The sequence below is a fragment of the Pecten maximus genome, chromosome 6 (genome assembly GCF_902652985.1).
Source record: "Pecten maximus chromosome 6, xPecMax1.1, whole genome shotgun sequence".
Taxonomy (NCBI): Eukaryota; Metazoa; Mollusca; class Bivalvia; order Pectinida; family Pectinidae; genus Pecten; species Pecten maximus.
Genome location: NC_047020.1, coordinates 31989349 through 32010060, shown reverse-complemented (window position 1 = coordinate 32010060; position 20712 = coordinate 31989349). Strand labels below are relative to the sequence as shown.

General features: G+C 35.5%; 1 protein-coding gene across 3 annotated transcripts in view; it reads left to right on the top strand.

Moving 5' to 3' along the window:
- Window positions 1–20712, top strand: part of LOC117329537 (eukaryotic translation initiation factor 5B-like) — a 103086-nt gene that overhangs the window by 9183 nt on the left and 73191 nt on the right. For 2 of the 3 annotated variants that reach the window (XM_033887526.1, XM_033887524.1), the window contains exons 4-5: window positions 18670–18837; window positions 19098–19103. In XM_033887526.1, coding sequence (XP_033743417.1) covers window positions 18670–18837; window positions 19098–19103 — 174 coding nt within the window. The remainder of the gene's footprint in view (window positions 1–18669; window positions 18838–19097; window positions 19104–20712) is intronic. The other variant, XM_033887525.1, reaches the window with a different exon arrangement.

Below are 20712 nucleotides of genomic sequence, written 5' to 3'. Positions count from 1 at the left end.
GACAGGCAGCCATCTTGGATTTGGACAATAAAAAATTGTTATCGCTATTTCTAAGAAAGTACTAAAGGGATCTTTCTCAAATTTCATATGTAGGTTCCTCTTGGTCCCTAGTGGTACATATTGCATTTTGGGACAAATAGGAAAACAACATGACCAATAGGACGCCATCTTGGATTTGACAATTGAAGTTTGTTATTGCTATTTCTGTACAAATGAGGGATATTTCTCAAACTTCATCTGGCAGTTCCCAACAGGTAGCCGTCTTGGATTTTGAGAATTGAAATATGTTACAATATTTCTTTAAAAGTACTGGAAGGATTTTTCTTGGACTTCACACGTGGGTTCCATGTGTTCATGTTATAAAATAAATGAGAGGAAAAATATAGAGAAGATCAGTTTGACATGAAAACTATAAAGATCATTCAATGATGGGTGGCAAGATCCCTTTGAGATCTCGTTATGTTGATACAAGCACTGTGCTTGGTTAAAATATTAATTATTACAGAAAATCTCTACTTTGAGAAAGAACAATTGGAGGTCTGCATTAAAGTTTAGACAGGTATAAAATGTATATAAAAAGAACGATTTGTAAAAAATCCTCTTACATCATTTTCAAGATAGAAAGTGTTGATGGAAAACACACTCCAATCCAAACAAATTCTGAGAATTTAACTCATTTTGTCAATGTCATGAATTGTACCCATCTTTACATCTTTTTACTGCTTACACCTCCCATTTTGAACACATTACTCATGATGTTGTTTCCCTGAAAGTTATTAAGTTGCATCAATTTTCACCAGAGTGACTACCAAACTATTTCAAACCAATATGAAGAAAACCAAACAGGAATGTCATAGAAGATGCGCATTCAGAGTTATTTTCCACAGAAATTTTGGCCAACATGATACTGTATAGTAGGAAATTTTAGCGGGGCTTTAATTTGGAGAGTATATAGCAGGGGTCGACATTAAGGCTTGCATGTCCGCTTGTCCGGTACCAGACTAAATTGCTGTCGGAAAAGTGAAAGTATCAAAACACTTGTCCGACGGGACAAGTAACAAATATTGTCTTCATGTTGTTTATTTATATTCTGAAATCAACATTCACAAGACTTCACCTTATACCTATGATTAAAAAGAAAGGAAAACATGGATAGTGTACATTGGAAGTGACTTTTTCATATTAACGAAAATAGTTTAATTCAGAACACTAATGCAGATGATAACTAAACTTTCTGTGTTTTTCAAAAATATTCAATCGGCCGAATTGGTGTCTTTGAATTGAATATGCATATTGGAAAAAGAAGGAATATGAATAAAAGTGTACAAGGAAATTGCAAGTGTATTTGAAGGACTAAAGTAGCAACAGATGCAGGCTCGCTATTTATTGCAAGATTTAGCAAATATAGTATTTCAGATATTTATGCACTATTGCATTTCTACAATTATATTCATGTTTTATTCAGTTGATTTCTATTCTTATTAGACTAGTTTAGTTTCTGTAAATCGAAAATAGGCTGTCAGTAGCATTTTTTTTCTCTTCATTATGTAACTTGGACAAAACACCAATAAATATCAGTAATATAGTTGTCATTGCAATGTTATCATTTTACTGCATGATACACAGTCATTGAAAAACATCATTTAACTTAAGTGGGACAAGTGATAATTCCATTCGGACAAGTGGATATAAATGTTACTTGTCCAAAGGGACAAGTGCAGAAAAAAGTTAATGTCGACCCCTTTATAGATTGCCAAAATTTAAACTGTAAAATTTTAACACCTCCAATTAAAAAGACGCGAAAATTTCAATTTTGCCAATAGTTTTCGTTCCGACTGCCATTTACCTTTGATAACTCCCAAGAGTAACGCCGATGCTTAACGTTGGTTGTTGCCTGGAAACTGTCAGCCAAAATGCAGGTACATACGAATAGCTGGTGAACAACTTACTTATGATACATGTACGTAAAGAAAGCCATCTATATATATCTACCAATACCATTTAATGAACTTATGTTAACACTGTTGATCAACATGGATAGGGTGTATGGACATAACATTATATATATATACCGGTAGGTAATATATTTGCTCAACGCCAAATTAAAACCATTGATTTAAGGGAAATTACAAAATTTTAACCCGCCAAAATTTTTTGCTTTTAGTTTTCAGGACCAAATCGCAAAATTTTATGACTGCTAAAATTTCACGCTATACAGTAACTAGCTGGTCTCTTTACACAGTTCTTGGATAAATTTCATTCAAAGTTTGTCAAATGATGTAACTTCTATAATTATGCTTTTTATTTATGAAATACATTATTTTCAGAACAATTACTATAGAAAATGTTATAAATGCTTCTGATTGGTTAATATTGACATATTGTCCAGTTAAGCTGAAAATAATATGAAAAGGTTTTGGGGGATGAAAGATACAATAGTAGTCCTGGTTTGACAGAAAAGCTGCTAGTTTCCTATTTTTGATAAATGAATTTCTTATTTGGGTACATTTGTGCACGTGTGACATAAGCAACATGAAATCAAGATAAATATCAAAGTACATGTATAATGTATATTTTTGTTTGAATAAGTTAGGGGTACTGGATCAGGTTGTCTGTTTGTCTTTCTGTCTGTAGATATAACGATCCTTCTGTCTGTCCATCAACTTTTATTTCCCTTCAATAATTTTAATTTCTTTGGGCCAATCAAACTCAAACTTCATACAGTGCTTTCTTATTGCTTCTGTGTGTCAAAGGTCAAGGTAAATGTTGCTAAAGATAGGAAATCAAGTTTCTATACAGTAACTTTAGTTTGCTTTTTCCAATCAATTTGTACTTCAAAACAATCTACCTCAAACTTGATATAAGTGCTTCCTTATTGTAAGTGCTTTATTGGGATTGGTTTTCAGATTTGAAGGTTAAAAGTTAAGGTCACACTTTAGATAGAAATCAAGTGTTGAAGGGTATTGGCTGCATATTCTGTCAAAAATTGTATTGGTTATACTCATAAACTACTGAGGGAATTTCAACAAAACTTGCTGGCAATAATCCTTATACATTGTAGATATGCGTAATCTGTAGATGTGCATAATGTATTTATATCAGGTTTCCATTCAATCGGTCAAAATGTTAGAGAACATGTGCATATGTGCATGCATCTGTTTAAATTCCAAAGTTTTTGTTGCCATGGTAACTAGTCATTATTAACAGGTTCCAGACAACTCTTCCTAAACCTATGGACTGATTTCAACAAAACTTATGACTAAATTCTCTTTATTATGAACAACACATATTCTAGCCATTCTGAATTTCAGAAATAGTGGCATGCACAGATTATCTTAGTTAGCCTCCAAATAACAGTTGTCCATTGACTGCAGCAGATTGTAGAGGTATTAGTCGGCTATCCTGGCGACAGTTCTAGTTTATCATAACTCTTTTACTATTCAATGAAATTCAATTCAACTTTGTTGGAAGGTTGAAAACATGATGAACTTTAATTTTGTATAAAAAAAAAAGTTGAAATTTTCAACAAAATGGCTGTCGGCCTAAATGGCACCAATTTTGATGAAATTTGGTATATATTTACAACCTCAGTTTCACATTGTAAGAAAATGGCCGTCATTTACTGGCTTCTGATTGGTGCAAATTCAACTGTATCTGTTTTGTTGCCAGAGAGACCACATTTGCATCTTCGGGAATATGGAAGGTGTTTGGGGGACTTTTGTAATGGTTTCCCATTACTATTAGTCATCATCATACAAATGCAACGAGATTTTAACTAAACTTTATTACTAGAGATAATTCTTATACATTATAAATGTGCTTGATCTATAAGAGGTAGAATTTACCTTCTCGTATCGGAAATCTAAATTGACCTTGACCCTGTATTACAATTACAATTATTCCATAAATAAACTCATTGGTAGTGGAGTGAGGGGGTATGAGTTGGCCTCCAGAGGATAGTCTTAGTTGTTTTTTAACAGTCCAGATCTCTAACCTAATATATACAGCCACATGGTTAGGTTCTTGCGGACCTGCCAGTGTTTTAGTTCTGGACTAACCATGTTAACATTTATTTAATACATGTCCAAGAGAGATAAAATGCTATGATTCACACATAAGAAGTAAGGATGAAATCAAATCAGTTATCAATTAATCTTGTTGTCTATGATCAATCAAGATATTGTTTGCTGTTATTTCAGATTAGCCATGCCTCGCAGAAGATTCTGGAAGAAGTCGTTGGTGAAGAAGTCCCAGGTGGCAGTTTTACGGACTGACGTGACTGAGGATACTGGCCTCGTTAAAAACAGTATCAGAGACATTGACTTGACTGAGGATACTGGCCTCGGTAAAAACAGTATCAGAGACCTGACGAGTGACGTGACTGAGGATACTGGCCTCGGTAAAAACAGTATCAGAGACTGTGAGGATACTGCCCTCCTTAAAACAGTAAGAAAATCTGAAAAAATCATTGAAACAAACTATGAAAACTCTGAAACAAACTGTGAAACAAAGCCTGAAAAAAACCATGAAACAAACTGTGCAAACTATGAAACAAACTATGAAACAAACTGTCAAGCAAACTATCAAACAAACTGTCAAGCAAACTATCAAGCAAACTATCAAGCAAACTGTCAAACAAACTGTCAAGCAAACTATCAAACAAACTGTCAAGCAAACTGTCAAACAAACTGTCAAGCAAACTGTCAAACAAACTGTCAAACAAACTGTCAAGCAAACTGTCAAACAAACTGTCAAGCAAACTGTCAAACAAACTGTCAAGCAAACTGTCAAGCAAACTGTCAAGCAAACTGTCAAACAAACTGTCAAGCAAACTGTCAAGCAAACTGTCAAACAAACTGTCAAGCAAACTATCAAACAAACTGTCAAACAAAGCCTGAAATAAACTATGAAACAAACTGTGAAACAAAATCTGACTCCATAATTAAAACAGTCATTGAAACAAACTTTGGTGAAATGAATTCTTATCAAACAAGCTTCAATAAAATAAACTGTGAAATTAACTGCCTTAGTATGCTTGAATCAAACCCTGAAGATATGCTTGAGACAAAACAAGAAACTGAACAAAGCTCTGAAATAAATAATGATCCAAAAGTTGAATCTTACGAAATGGACATTGAGACAATGCATGGAAGAAGATCAGAAATCATGATGGAAACAAGATATAAATCAAAGCACGAAGAATCTAGTGAACCAATGTCTGATTTGTTTGGAAAATCAAACAAACCACACAAAACCACAGTTGAAAGAATTGCACATGATAAAGCAGTTTTATGTGATAAAAAGAATGTGAATGAAAGAAAGCATGTGAAAAAAGACGAAAGAAAACTTTATAACATCATGCTTATCACAGCAAAATATGACAGGAGAAAACCTCCAACAAAGGAACAGAAACTGTCGCATATGAATGCCATAGACAAAAGGCCAAGGAAAAAAATGCCTGTATCAAAATTAAGATACTCTTGTCAAAAACCATCAAATGGAAAAAGGATTAAAACAAAAAATCTCAAAATCAAAACATGCACAGATACTGAAATGAAAAGCTCCAAACAAATCAAAGAGAGAAGTACCAAAAAAGTATGCAAAAGCTCTTCAGGCTATAAAAGAAAAAACGAAAACAATACTACTGATATTACAAAGAAAACAAACAAAACTGACCCTTCAATTTCAACAAAGAATGATTGTAGCACATTGAACGAGTCACCTCCTGATTTAACAAATCATGTAGTAAAGACATCGAAAGCTAAAAGATATAGGAGAATAATCCAGCGTAAATTCAACAAACAACAATACACAAACGGAACGAACAAAACCACATCACATGACAAGAAAAATACTACTGTTGACAATGAAAACCAGCCAGTTTTGATTTCTCTGAATATGAAACAGCTGATACAAAAAAGAATAGAAATGTTGTCTGAACCAAATATTGAAAAGGATTTACTCCAAAGAGTTCTCACTCAAACAAACAGCAACCAGAAAAAAGATGACATATCTAGTAGTAAAAAAAACTCTGGTGAAGATGTCATCTTTGAAAAACAAACTATGCCAGATAAATTCACTTATAGTCCATTATCAACAGCCACAAAACAGAAACTAGCAAATATGTTTGGTGTAACAGCTGAATCAACCTCTGTGTCTACCTGTTGTGATGTTAAACAGTTGGGTAAACCAGTACAGACAAAGGAAATACAGGGGGATGGCAACTGTTTTTTTAGAGCTTTATCCTACAGTATATTTGGTAACGAATTGCACTATGGTCAATTACGACAAGCTACTGTACGTCATATGTTAGAAAAGGAAAAGCAATACATCAGCCACTTGCGATCAGGTTACAAGTCTGTTCATGACTGGGTCAAAAAAAGGCGTATGCTTGAAAATGGTACCTGGGCTACAGAAGTTGAAATTCTTTCCTCTGCTGATTTACTACATACAGATATTTACATATATGAGGAAAATATGCTGTCCTGGATGAAATTCTCTGCAAAACAAGTAGACAGGAACAATGAAGTAGAACAAGAAGCCATATACCTAGTACATCAGTATCAAGCACACTATGAACCTGTTTTAAATGTAGCAAATGATCCACACAATGTTGAAGCATTCGCAGGTAGTTGTATACAAAGAGATACTGGTGTCTGTAATATCCACACTCAATCCGTTATTGACACAGAAAGTAAAAAAAAGGAAATAAAACCACCCAAATGTGTTCCAATGGCAAATGATTCAGTCATCCAACCTATTGAAAAAGAAGTACAATATCTTAGTCAAACCTGTGTTAAAACAGTGGTTCAAGGACATTTTCACCAGGGCCATGATAGGTTTTTAGAAAATTCTGGAAAGCAGTGTGTCCTTAATAGTTTGTCTGCTCTTGTATTGAGTAGAGAAAAATGTATGACATCATGGACATCCTCAGATCTTGATCATACATTAATAAAAGGTGATGAAATGTATGGATTGTTATGTCGCAGTTCTACTATGCATAATGAGTATGTATCTATACAAGAAATACCAAGGCAGCTGGAATGTTATGACAAAATTTACAAATTTGAATTTCAAGAATCACTTCAGGGAACAATGGGAAACACAGGTCAAGACTTGGATATTTTCCTATCATTCACATTATATGAAGCATTGAATTTGGCTCTAGATCAACAGGAGAGTAATGGTGCTTTCATCACTTTTAAGGGAAATACATTTATTGTCATAAAAGGAGCAAATAAGTATTTTGTTTTCGATTCCCATTCTAGAAGTGTCTCTGGTTTGCAAGTACCAAATGGGAAAAGTGTTCTTTTGACTTTCTCAACTATTCAGCAGGTGTATGAACATTGTCTTAATTTGGGAGTGTCAATGAACTATTCTGTACATGATCCATTTGAAGTTACTGCTGTAACAGTTAAAGAAGAACACCTCTCGAGAAGTGATGAGAATACAGAAGAAAGACATATATCAATTTTACCCAATGAGCTCCAAGCTTCCCAAAGCCAAGGCCTGGGCACAAAACAAAAGCTATATTTGCCTCTTTCTGCACAACATTGTTCTGATAAACTGCGTTGTGTTACATTAGAACCTGAACAGAATGTTACTGCTCCACATCCACCTCCCTGTGTCCACCAGAAACAAAACAATGAAATATTTGATAAACTTGAAGTGTATTTCAAGGTTCAAAAAGAACTTAATGAAAAAAAAGTTAAAAAAATCAGTGAAGCAAAATCTTTACATAATCGTGAAATTTTTCAGAATCAAGAAAGGGAACAAAGAAAAATTTATAATCGGAATTACAAAAGAATACAACGACTGAATAAGAATTTCAGACTGAAAGAAGTACAAAATAAAGCAAAAGCTAGATCTGATGATATGTTCAGAAGTAAAGAAAGAACTTTGGAAATGCACATAAAAAAGAAAGCCAGACTTGCTGATGAGTACAGAACTAAAGAAAAAATACGGGATAAACAAAGAAAAACTAAAGTAAGATCTGATGATGAGTACAGATCTAAAGAAAAGCTTAGAGAAATAGAAAACAAAAAAAGAGCTAGACTTGATGATGAGTACAGAGACAAAGAAAAAAAATGGGAGAAACAAAGCAAAACTAAAGCTAGATCTGATGATGATTACAGAGACAAAGAAAAACTCAGAGAAATAGAAAACAAAAAAAGAGCCAGACTTGATGATGAGTATAGATCCAAAGAAAAACTCAGAGAAATAGAAAACAAAAAAAGAGCTAGACTTGATGACGAGAACAGAGGCAAAGAAAAGCTTAAAGAAATGGAAAGCAAAAAAAGAGCCAGGCTTGATAATGAGTACAGAGGCAAAGAAAAGCTCAGAGAAGCAGAAAGTAAAAGAAAAACAAGACTTAATGATGAATACAGAAAAATAGAAAAAGATAGAGAAATAACACACAAAAGGAAAGCAAGAACAAATGAACACTTTAGACAGGAAGAAAGAGCAAGAGAACTTCAGAGTAAAAAGAAAGCTAGACTTTCAAAATATTATGTAGAAAAAGAAAGGGTGGCAAAACAGTCATCACGACAAATTTTGTCAAGTATTGTACAAGAAAGACTAAAAGGCAAACAATCAAAAAGAAAAATCAGAAAAGACCCAGCCATGTCCTTAAAGGAAAAACAATTTAAGTGTGGGTCTACCTTGGACATTACTATTGATAAATTCCACAAAGCTATTGCTGATGGTCCAACATATGTATGCACCTGTTGTCACCAAACATGGTTTAGACATTCAGTTACAGAGCTGCCTTCAAACATTGAACTCTCCCCCCTTTTTCAAAGATGTAGCACAGGTTTCAAATCCAAAGATAGAAAAGAATGGATATGTAGAACATGTTCATTAAGTTTGAAAAATAAAAAACTGCCAACTTTGTCAACTGCAAATAAATTGTCATTTCCTCCCTTACCATTTGAACTGGATTTACATCAACTTGAAGAGAGATTGGTTGCTTTACGCATACCTTTCATGCAGATGAGAGAACTCCCTCGAGGTGGTCAATTGAGTATTCATGGCAATGTTGTGAATGTTCCAGTAGACATACAACCAACAATCAAAGCACTACCCCGCCAGTTTGATGAAACAACCATACCAGTTAGGATAAAACGAAAGTTGGCTTACAATAAGTGTGAGTTCACAGAAAACGTACGCCCTTACAAAGTACTTCAGGCTCTCCACTGGTTATTCAATAACAGTGATCTATATAAATCATCTGGCATTGAAATTGATGAAGAATGGATTTCGAAACTGAACACCTCAGCTGATGAATCTATTCATTCTTTCATGGCAAATCCTTCAAGTGAAAGTGCTGATCAATCAGATGATGGAGGAAATGAATCTGACACATTCAGTGAAATTGATCAAACAGAAAGAGTAATTGGCAATTCAGATACATTGATAGAACCTATTTGTCCTCAATGTGATTCAACATACACATTTGCACCTGGAGAAGGTCAACATCCTTTGAGTTTATATTCTGACAAAAATGCAGAGGAGTTATCTTTTCCTGCCATTTTCTGTGGTAAAAGTAGAGTTGAAAATTCACAAAGAGAAGTGAAGGTCCACTATAGTGACATTGTAAAGTGGGAACTCCGTCATGTAGACCGAAGAGCTGCAAACTCGGTTCCAAATATTTTCTTTAAAATGAAGAAAATCCAAATGAAACAAATATCTGACAAAGTATATTTGGCTATCAGAAGATGCAAAAGCAAAGGGAAAAATATAACTGCTGCAGATGCCTTAAATTCTTCACATATGAACAAATTAGTTAATCTTGATGAAGGTTATTACATATTCAGGACTCTAAGAAACTCTCCGCCTTACTTAGAAAAAAGGAAAAAAGATGTGTTTGCTATGATAAGACAACTGGGACTACCAACTTGGTTTGGTTCGTTATCTGCCGGTGATACCCGATGGCATGATCTGTTGAGAATACTTGGTGAGTTGAACGACAAACTTTGTTACACTGAAGACCAAATAATCAACATGACATGGAACGACAAAACAAGCTTGGTACAAAAAGACCCTATAACATGTGCAAGATACTTTGATCACAGAGTTCAACACTTCATTACTACTGTACTCAAGTCTGACCATGCTCCACTTGGCATTTTGACAGATTATTTTTATCGAGTAGAATTTCAACACAGAGGCTCGCCCCATATACACATGTTGATGTGGGTACAAAATGCTCCTAAATACAAACAGGACTCTGCACAAGCAATATCAGAATTTGTTGACAAACATACTTCTTGCAATGCAAATGTACAAGATCATCTCTCCTCGCATATCGATATACAAACACACAAACACTCAAAAACATGCAGAAAGAAAGGAAAACCTGTATGTAGATTTGGCTTTCCATTGCCGCCAATGTCCAAAACTATGGTATTGGAGCCTTTAGATGAGGATCATGAAAATCTAAAAAAGAAATACCAAGAACTACAGAAGAAAATTACAGATATGAAAGATGCAGAGCATTTGACGTTTAACAGCTTTCTTGAAAATGTGGCCAACATGTCAGAAGAAGAGTACATCTTGTGTATTAGATCATCTCTAAAGTCCCCAAAGGTCTTTCTTAAACGAAAGCCGTCTGAGGTACGAATCAATCCGTACATGACATCCTTACTACAGGCATGGAACGCTAATCATGATCTACAATTTGTACTTGATCCTTATGCATGTGCTGTGTACATTGTGGCTTATATCAGCAAATCCCAAAGAGGAATGAGTATACTCCTTGATGAAGCTTGTAAAGAAGCACGAAAAGGAAATATGGATATCAAGCGTCAAGTAAGACATATGGGCAACAAATTTTTAAACAGTGTTGAAGTTTGTGCACAAGAAGCAGCATATCTTACACTCCAACTTCCACTCACCAAATCATCTAGAGATGTTGTTTTTATCAACACATCAGAGGCAAGTGAAAGGACATTTCTTCTCAAGCAAAAAGATATATTGGAAGAACTTCCACCACAATCTACTGACATTGAATCAGATAATGTTGTGAAACGTTATTCAAAACGACCAAAACAGCTTCAAACAATGTGTTTGGCAGATTATGTCTCGGAACTTGACATAACATATCCAAAGAAAAAAGACCAAAAAGAGGAAAACAATGATGATGACATAATTATGTCTGATTCTGACAGTGAGGATGAAACCGTAACTATTTCAGAAAACTGGACAACATTCACCATGCCAAATGGGATTGTGTTTAAACGTAGAAAAAATATAAAAATAATTCGCTATGTGCGATACAATGCAAAGACTGACCCAGAAAACCACTACAGAGAAAAACTTCTATTATTCCTGCCATGGAGAAAAGAGGATACTGACTTACTAGGGGGATTTAGTACATTCCAAGAACATTATGAGCATGTTAGACACATTGTTGACACCAAACTTATTGAATATGAACATCATGCAGATGAACTTGATATTGCCCTACAAACAGCAACAGATGACATGGGTGAAGAATTTGACCAAATTGCACCATTGACACAGCATATTGAGGAGGAAGATGATCAAGCTGGCTCACGAGATAGTGAACAATTTGTGTACTACAAACCACAGAGTGCCTCTCACAAAGATTATGATATTGGAATTGATATCGGTGTATCACAAACATTCCCAAATATAGACTATACACCTAACATATTGCCAAACACAGAGTACCTGGAACTCGTACGCAAACTAAATATAAAACAAAAGGAATTTTTCTTGCATGTGTTGCACTGGATCAAAACAAAAGATTGTCCATTGTATGCATTCTTAACAGGTGGTGCTGGTGTAGGAAAATCTGTTGTTATCAAAACATTGTACCAAGCATTGAAAAGACATCTTTGTGCTAGAGAAGGCGACAATCCAGAAAACTGCAAAGTTCTCTTATGTGCACCAACAGGAAAAGCTGCTCATAACATCAATGGTACAACAATACACACTGCATTTAAAATCCTTCCAAACCGTGGTTATCAGAGCTACCATGTTGATTCAGACACACTGAATTCACTCAGGGTTAAATACAGAGATTTGTCTATTGTCATCATAGATGAAGTTTCCATGGTTGGAAACAAAATGTTTTCACTGATTAATGAATGTTTGCAGAGAATCAAAGGTAATCAAAAACAGTTGTTTGGAGGAGTTAGTGTCATTCTTATTGGTGACCTTTATCAGTTGAAACCTGTGATGGACCACTGGATATTTCAAAATCTACAAGAACAATTGGGTCCACTTGCAACAAACATATGGAAAGCATTATTTACAGTACACGAACTGAATGAAATCATGCGTCAGAAAGATGACAGAGACTTTGCTGAACTTCTGAACAGAATGCGTTGTATGGTAAATGGCAGGCTATCTGAATCAGATCTTTCCACTTTGATGTCACGAGTTGTCAAACCAACTGACATAAATTATCCAAAAGAGGCCCCACATCTGTTCACAACAAACAAACAAGTAGACAATTTCAATGATAATATATTTGAACAAACAGAAAACACCAAAGTCAGAATACCATCACTTGATACAGCTGTTGGCGACATTCCTACAAATGTAAAAGAGAGGCTTGTAAGAGCACTTCCAAATGAAATCAGCAAGACAGGAGGATTACTCAATGTTGCTCCCATTGCTGTTGGTATGGCGTATGAAATCACTGTCAATTTAAACATTGAAGATGGGCTTGTCAATGGTGCATGCTGTCATGTAAAATACATAGAATACAAGCAATCAAACACAGACAGACCCAGCATTGTATGGGTACAGTTTGAGGATGATACAACTGGAAATGAAGCTAGGTCAACATATAAACATTTACGTTCACACCACATTTTGCCTACCTGGACTCCCATATTTGATACACAGCGCACATTTTTGTACAACAGAAAATCCTTCATCAGGATACAGTTTCCACTCAGACCAGCAGCAGCTAAAACCATACATAAATCACAAGGATGCACTTTAAACAAAGTTGTAGTGGACATGACTTCCACTAGAAAACAGCCACATATGCACTATGTAGCAATGAGTCGTGTAAGAAATCTGTCTGACTTGCACATTATAAATCTCAATGAACAAAAAATTTCAGTTGACACTGCAGTTACAGATGAAATGCTGCGGATGTACACGGAGGCTCCATTACAGTTGTGCTACATACCACCTTACACTCTCTCCTCTAACAAACTCAAAGTAGCTTTCCTCAATGTAAGGTCTTTACCATTACATATCAAAGATATCAGACATGATTTCAATATTATAGCAGCTGATGTGTTGGCTTTTGCAGAAACAAAACTGAAAACGAGTAATTCAAGTGACAGTTTGAAGCTTGAAGGTTTTTGTATTGAGAGAAATGACCAACAAAACACTCAGACTCCACATCATGGACAAGCAATTTATTTTGGCAAAAACATTCAATTTGCAAAAAAATATATCTTCACTTCATTTGATTTTGAGTGCATGATTGCCAATGTCAGCAAGGAAAACAAGAAAATTCAAGTTGCCATTATTTACAAATCACCAAAATGCTCGTATTTAAATCTAAAAGCACAAATTCGACACCATATAAAACCTGTGATAAACACCGATGAACCTTTTGTCATTTTAGGAGATTTTAATGTTGATACCTCAGAAAACGAAACATTTCTACACTGGATGGAGTCAGAATTCAATTGCAGACAGGTTGTATCATGTGTCACAACTGACTTTGGTTCTAAACTTGACCTAATTTTTACGAATGAACAAAATTGTATATCAAGCACTGTAGAATGTTGCTGGTCAGATCACAAACTTGTTTATTCTGCTTTTTAGACATCACTTTGTAGCATCCAAGACGAAACCGGAATGAACAAAAATATTTTTTGGGGGGAATGCAGTTCTTCCGGCCCTCCACTTTTCTTTTTAATTGCTTTTTGTTTTTAGGTCACCTGAGACAAAGTCTCAAGTGACCTATTCTAATCGCCTTTTGTCCGTCGTCGGCCGCCGTGCATCGTCTGTCATGCGTCCGTAAACAATTTACATTTTCGACTTCTTCTCCAAAACCCCTAAACCAAATTCAAGGAATTTGGCAGGAAGCTTCTATGGCTAAAGGTCAACCAAAATTGTGAATTATATGGTCCTCACCTCTCAGGGGCCTGAGGAGCAGGGTTAAAAAGGGTCAAATTGACTGAAATTTCAAAAATCTTCTTCTCTACTCTCAGGTATGATGGAATCAAACACTCTTCGTAGATGGAAGGGTCTTAAGGTGCTTTACCAAAATTGTGAATTTCATGACCCAGGGGTCTCATGTTTGCCTCTGGAGTGGGGGTAAACTTTACTATAGTTTATATAGGGAAATCACATTTTTTACTTTTATTTGTTGGATTTGTAATGGAATTCAATATAATTTAGTTAACATTATAAGCATGGGTTGACAAAATAATGGTATGCACATGTTGGCCCTGACTGACCCCCTGGGGAGGGGGTAAACTTTACTATAGTTTTGAAGGGAAATCACCTTTTTGACTATAATTTGTTTGATTAGTATTGGAATTAATTCTAACTTCGTAAACATTATCAGCTTGTGATGGCAGTTTGATGGTATACACATGTTGGCCCTGACTGACCCCCAGGGGCTGATGGGCGGGGCTAAAATGGGTCATTTAAATTAACTGAAATATTTCAAATCTCAGGTGACCGTTAAAGCCCATGGGCCTCTTGTTCCTTTTATTCTGTTTGAATGTGTGAATCAGTAAAGGGAGGGGTGGGGTTTTGATCACAGGGGTTGACACTGACAGTATTACACAACAGCTCATGGCTGCTAGGATGCTGCTAAAATTTCCAGACATATGTGTGCACATTAGATCTATTTTCTTAGCTTTCTCCATATGTGCCACTAATTCTTATATCTAATATCTCTATAGTATGGATTTGCTATGTTTCAGTTTTCTACAATTCCAACAATACAGGAAACCCCCACCTTATAATGCAGCTTTGTGACTTCACGTTGATGTTCAAAGCACATACTGTGCTAAACTGCCAGCAGCTGAGTGATATACCAACCCAAAATACTGTTATTGTCAACCCCTTAAATGGAGTTGTATAAGAAAAAGTAGCGAGTTCTATGCTAAGAATTAAAACAAAACATTTACAGTAGAGAGTCCTGTCAGCAATGTCATAACAAAAATCTTCTGTATGTATTTATAAATATAGATGTAAAATGTACATTTTAATCTAAATATTATATATAGACTTCCAACAACTATCTACAAAATAGTTTTGAAAATTGAATGATTATCATTGTGTCATGCTTGTTAACATATCTTGTACTGTTTTTCAAATACGATTACAGGACTTTTTGCCATGAAGATAATGAGTTACGATGACAAACTATGATTTGTACATATATCTGATGTCACATTGCCTTCATTTGACTTCTATTTTTTTTCTTTTATCCTTAATTACCTATATAATAATGGTAAGAATTAAAAATATTTCAAACATTTATTACCACTATACTGTACCATGGAAAGGATGTTTGAAGACCAAAGTCTTCAATCCATTATGAACATTGATTACCACTATACTGTACCATGGAAAGGATGTTTGACCAAAGTCTTCCATCCACTATGAACATTGATTACCACTTTACTGTACCATGGAAAGGATGTTTGACTGAAGTCTTCCATCCACCATGAACATTGATTACCACTATACTGTACCATGGAAAGGATGTTTGACCAAAGTCTTCCATCCACTAATTCTATGAACATTGATTACCACTAAACTGTACCATGGAAAGGATGTTTGACCAAAGTCTTCCATCCACAGTGAACATTGATTACCACTTTACTGTACCATGGAAAAGATGTTTGAAGACCAAAGTCTTCCATCCATTATGAACATTGATTACCACTTTACTGTACCATGGAAAGGATGTTTGACTGAAGTCTTCCATCCACCATGAACATTGATTACCACTATACTGTACCATGGAAAGGATGTTTGACTGAAGTCTTCCATCCACTGTAAACATTGATTACCACTAAACTGTACCATGGAAAGGATGTTTGACCAAAGTCTTCCATCCACTGTGAACATTGATTATCACTATACTGTACCATGGAAAGGATGTTTGACTGAAGTCTTCCATCCACCATGAACATTGATTACCACTATACTGTACCATGGAAAGGATGTTTGACCAAAGTCTTCCATCCACTGTAAACATTGATTACCACTATACTGTACCATGGAAAGGATGTTTGACCAAAGTCTTCCATCCACTGTAAACATTGATTACCACTATACTGTACCATGGAAAGGATGTTTGACCAAAGTCTTCCATCCACTGTAAACATTGATTACCACTATACTGTACCATGGAAAGGATGTTTGACCAAAGTATTCCATCAACTGTGAACATTGATTATCACTATACTGTACCATGGAAAGGACGTTTAACCAAAGTCTTCCATCCACTATATTGGATGCTGGGAAAACAATTGATTATCATACACTCACTTAATCAATATTCAAAAGATCATACACTATCATGACGTTGATATTGAACTTTTGAATATGCAAACTATTGTAATCATTTTTTTAGTAACTTTTTTCATGAAAATGTGACATCATTAAAAAAAGATATTATCTTAATATTGAAGACATCAAATGACTCTATGATTGCTTTAACAGTGTTGAAATAATTGTATTTAGCTTTTACCAATTCTTTGTTTAATGTGGAAATATTGTTATGTATACCTTTTGTTCTACTTTAATATCATGTAATAAAGAAATCTGTAAGCTATACTAATCTATACTATAATTCCACCATTGCATGCATTGATCAGTATCAATCCAAAAAAATATAGCCTTTAGTAATAATTAAATGGAGAGCATCACTGGCAGGTCTGTAAAGAAAGGGTAAAAATCCCTCCATAAAAACATAATTCATTCGAAACAGCATATTCAGATAGTATTATATGCAAGTAATGTAAACTTAACAGGACGTTATTGCTGTAGTCCATATCTCAGGTAGTCGATAATTCCTCTATTTATACATTGATATGAAAATATCTATTTCCCTTCTACAAAAAAAATTTGTATCTACAAAAATGTCATGTTATTAATAAAATGTTTAAAGCAAACACAATATGTTTATTGTTCTTTTCCATGTATATTAACCATGCATGAAATGTAACACAATACATACTGTGATAAAGTGTTACCAGTTTTGTTAAGTGAAAGTCACAATTTGTTGTGCCCAATCAACAACTGAGGCCATTTTAAAGCAGGGCCTCCATGTAGTAGTTTGTGACTACCTCACTGAACAACATATAGTGCCTGGCCATAATACAGTACTTTGTTACTTGACGTTTCTATTATATGGTGTATTTAAAACATGATTTTTGGAAAATAAAGTCATTTAATTTAAACTACATCGAGAGCAATTAGGGTAAATTGTCTCACCCAATGACATTACCACAAAAGGCAAACCAACCAGTTTCTCAGCTTCTTGAGAAAGAAAAAACACAGGTAGGGAGCATCAAACCACATATATCAACACTTCACCTAAATGCATGCTTCAACCCTCCCTTCTGTACATGTAGGTCATAGTTGTCAATTGTGCTAAAATATGAACAACTTATTCACCTTTCAGAAGAAACCCAGAATCATGGTATTGTGCAAGTAGCAATAATTACTGAAAAGAAGGACTATCAAGTTATTTTAAAGTCTTTTAGAGTCATAGAGATCAGATGTGTTCAAATCTTCATGTAAAGAGAACACCTCCTTTTTACACATCAAAACTCATGTCATGGGCCTCTTGTTCAAAAGAATGACCTTGAACTGCTTTCAAGGACATATGTTTTCAAATGTTCTAAAATATTGTCTTCTTAACAAGGAGGCCTAGAGGCCTTATGTTGGGAATGTTATATGCTGGGATTAAAGTGTAAAAGGATGACCTTGACTTACTCTTAGAGTCACAGGAGTCAAATTTGTTTTATAAAAATGTAAAGTATAAAGTAAGTAAATTCTTTAAAAAAAAAACACGAAAAGGTGACTGATAACATTTGGTTACCGATACGCTGAGATGAATGCTTATCAGCCTATAGACCACTGATATTCAAATGATTGACCTTATTATGATATGATCTTACATCATAACTCACCAAGGTTAAAGATGATTCATGTTAAACCAATTTCTTACATTAATGCCAGGTGAGCGATACAGGCCCATTGGGCCTCTTGTTTTCTGGAAACTTTGGTTGCTATGGTGACCAGGTCACTATACACAGGTTTAACTAGTCTAATGGCCATTAATTGATGTGTCTTTCGATTAATTATTAGCCCCCTACTGATGAAACTTGGGGGACTAAATAGGTTTCCTCCGTGTCTGCAAGGCCTGGTAGGAGACATCTTTACCCAGTATGCCTCTTTAAACTTGGTCAAATGGTGTAACTTATTTATGACTACAATTTGAGACATCAAATGTTTGGAGAACTAGTACTGTTACGGAAACATATTGGAGGCTTCTGATCAAAATGGAGATATTGTCCGAAAATACAATCATGATACTATTTTCCAAATAATGTCATTTGGTTGCCAAACCTATAAAATAACATAAACCAGTATGAATATTTATGATTTTCTGATTTGTGGTAATTCCTCTACTAACAGGACAAGAAGAAAAATAAGGCCAAAGTAGATGAAGATGATGCTTTAGAGGAAGAAATCATTGAGGAAGAAACTGAGGTCCAGAACAGCACAAGCAAGAAAAAGTCGAATATGTCAGCATTCCAGTTACTGATGGAGGATGATGATGGAGATGACTCGGGGTCGGACAAGGTACAGTGTTATTTTTGGTGATAAGTTCCATTCCTCAATGGCATAGGAAAAAATATGATTTTCTATGTACTGCAGTGGTAAATAAGGAGTAGTACTAGTAAATCAAAGTTTTTAATGCTAATTGAGATCTGGATGACCAAGGAATATAAAATTAAAAAATCTCCAGTCAGATAACATGAAGGAAAACAACCAAATGACACTGAGCAAAATTTGGATTATAGAAAGATAGCTTTCCCATAAGAAAACGAAAGGTATCCATCAATGATGTCTTATCATCAAGAGCACAGCATCATGAGATATGAGAAATCAGTTTACCAAGTATGCACAATATCTCGGGTTATATTAGGCCATATGAAATTAATAAGTTGGTTCTCAGGCCAATTTTTGAAAAAATAGATGAGGGAGGTAGGTATTTTTAGCTCACCTGCCCGAAGGGCAAGTGAGCTTATGCCGTGGCGCGGCGTCCGTCGTCCGTCCGTCGTCCGTCCGTCCGGCGTCAACTTTCCATTTAAGCAACTTCTTCTCAATAACCAAAAGGCCCAGAGACCTAATATTGGGCCTGTAGCATGCTGGGGTGAAGGGCTACCAAGTTTGTTCAAATGAATAACGTTGACCTTCATTCAAGGTCACAGGGGTCAAAAAGGCCAAAATCTTTAAACAACTTCTTCTCAATAACCAAGAGTCCCAGGGAGTTGATATTGGGTCTGTAGCATGCTGGGGTGAAGGGCTACCAAGTTTGTTCAAATGAATGACCTTGACTTTCATTCAAGGTCACAGGGGTCAAATATGCTAAAAAAAAAAAAAAAACGACTTCTTCTCAATAGCCAAAAGACTCAGGGACTTGATATTGGGTCTGTAGCATGCTGGGGTGAAGGGCTACCAAGTTTGTTAGAATGAATGACCTTGACCTTCATTCAAGGTCACAGGAGTCAAAAAGGCTAAAATCTTTAAACGACTTCTTCTCAATAACCAACAGTTCCAGAGACCTAATATTTGGCCTGCAGCATGCTGGGGTGAAGGGCTACCAAGTTTGTTCAAATGAATGACCTTGACCTTCATTCAAGGTCACAGGAGTCAAAAAGGCTAAAAATTTTAAACGACTTCTTCTCAATAACCAACAGTTCCAGAGACCTAATATTTGGCCTGTAGCATACTGGGGTGAAGGGCTCCCAAGTTTGTTCAAATGAATGACCTTGACCTTCATTCAAGGTCACAGGAGTCAAAAAGGCTTAGATCTTTAAACGACTTCTTCTCAATAATCAAGAGTCCCAGGGAGTTGATATTGGGTCTGTAGCATGCTGGGGTAAAGGGCTACCAAGTTTGTTCAAATGAATGACCTTGACCTTCATTAAAGGTCACAGGAGTCAAAAAGGCTAAAATCTTTAAACGCCTTCTTCTCAATAACCAACAGTTCCAGAGACCTAATATTTGGCCTGCAGCATGCTAGGGTGAAGGGCTCCCAAGTTTGTTCAAATGAATGACCTTGACCTTCATTCAAGGTCACTGGAGTCAAAAAGGCTAAAATCTTTAAACAACTTCTTCTCAATAACCAAGAGTCCCAGGGAGTTGATATTGGGTCTGTAGCATGCTGGGGTAAAGGGCTACCAAGTTTGTTCAAATGAATGACATTGACCTTCATTCAAGGTCACAGGAGTCAAAAAGGCTAAAATCTTTAAATGACTTCTCCTCAATAACCAAGAGTCCCAGGGAGTTGATATTGGGTCTGTAGCATGCTGTGGTAAAGGGCTACCAAATTTATTCAAATGAATGACCTTGACCTTCATTCAAGGTCACAGGAGTCAAAAAGGCTAAAATCTTTAAACAACTTCTCAATAACCAAGAGTCCCAGGGAGTTGATATTGGGTCTGTAGCATG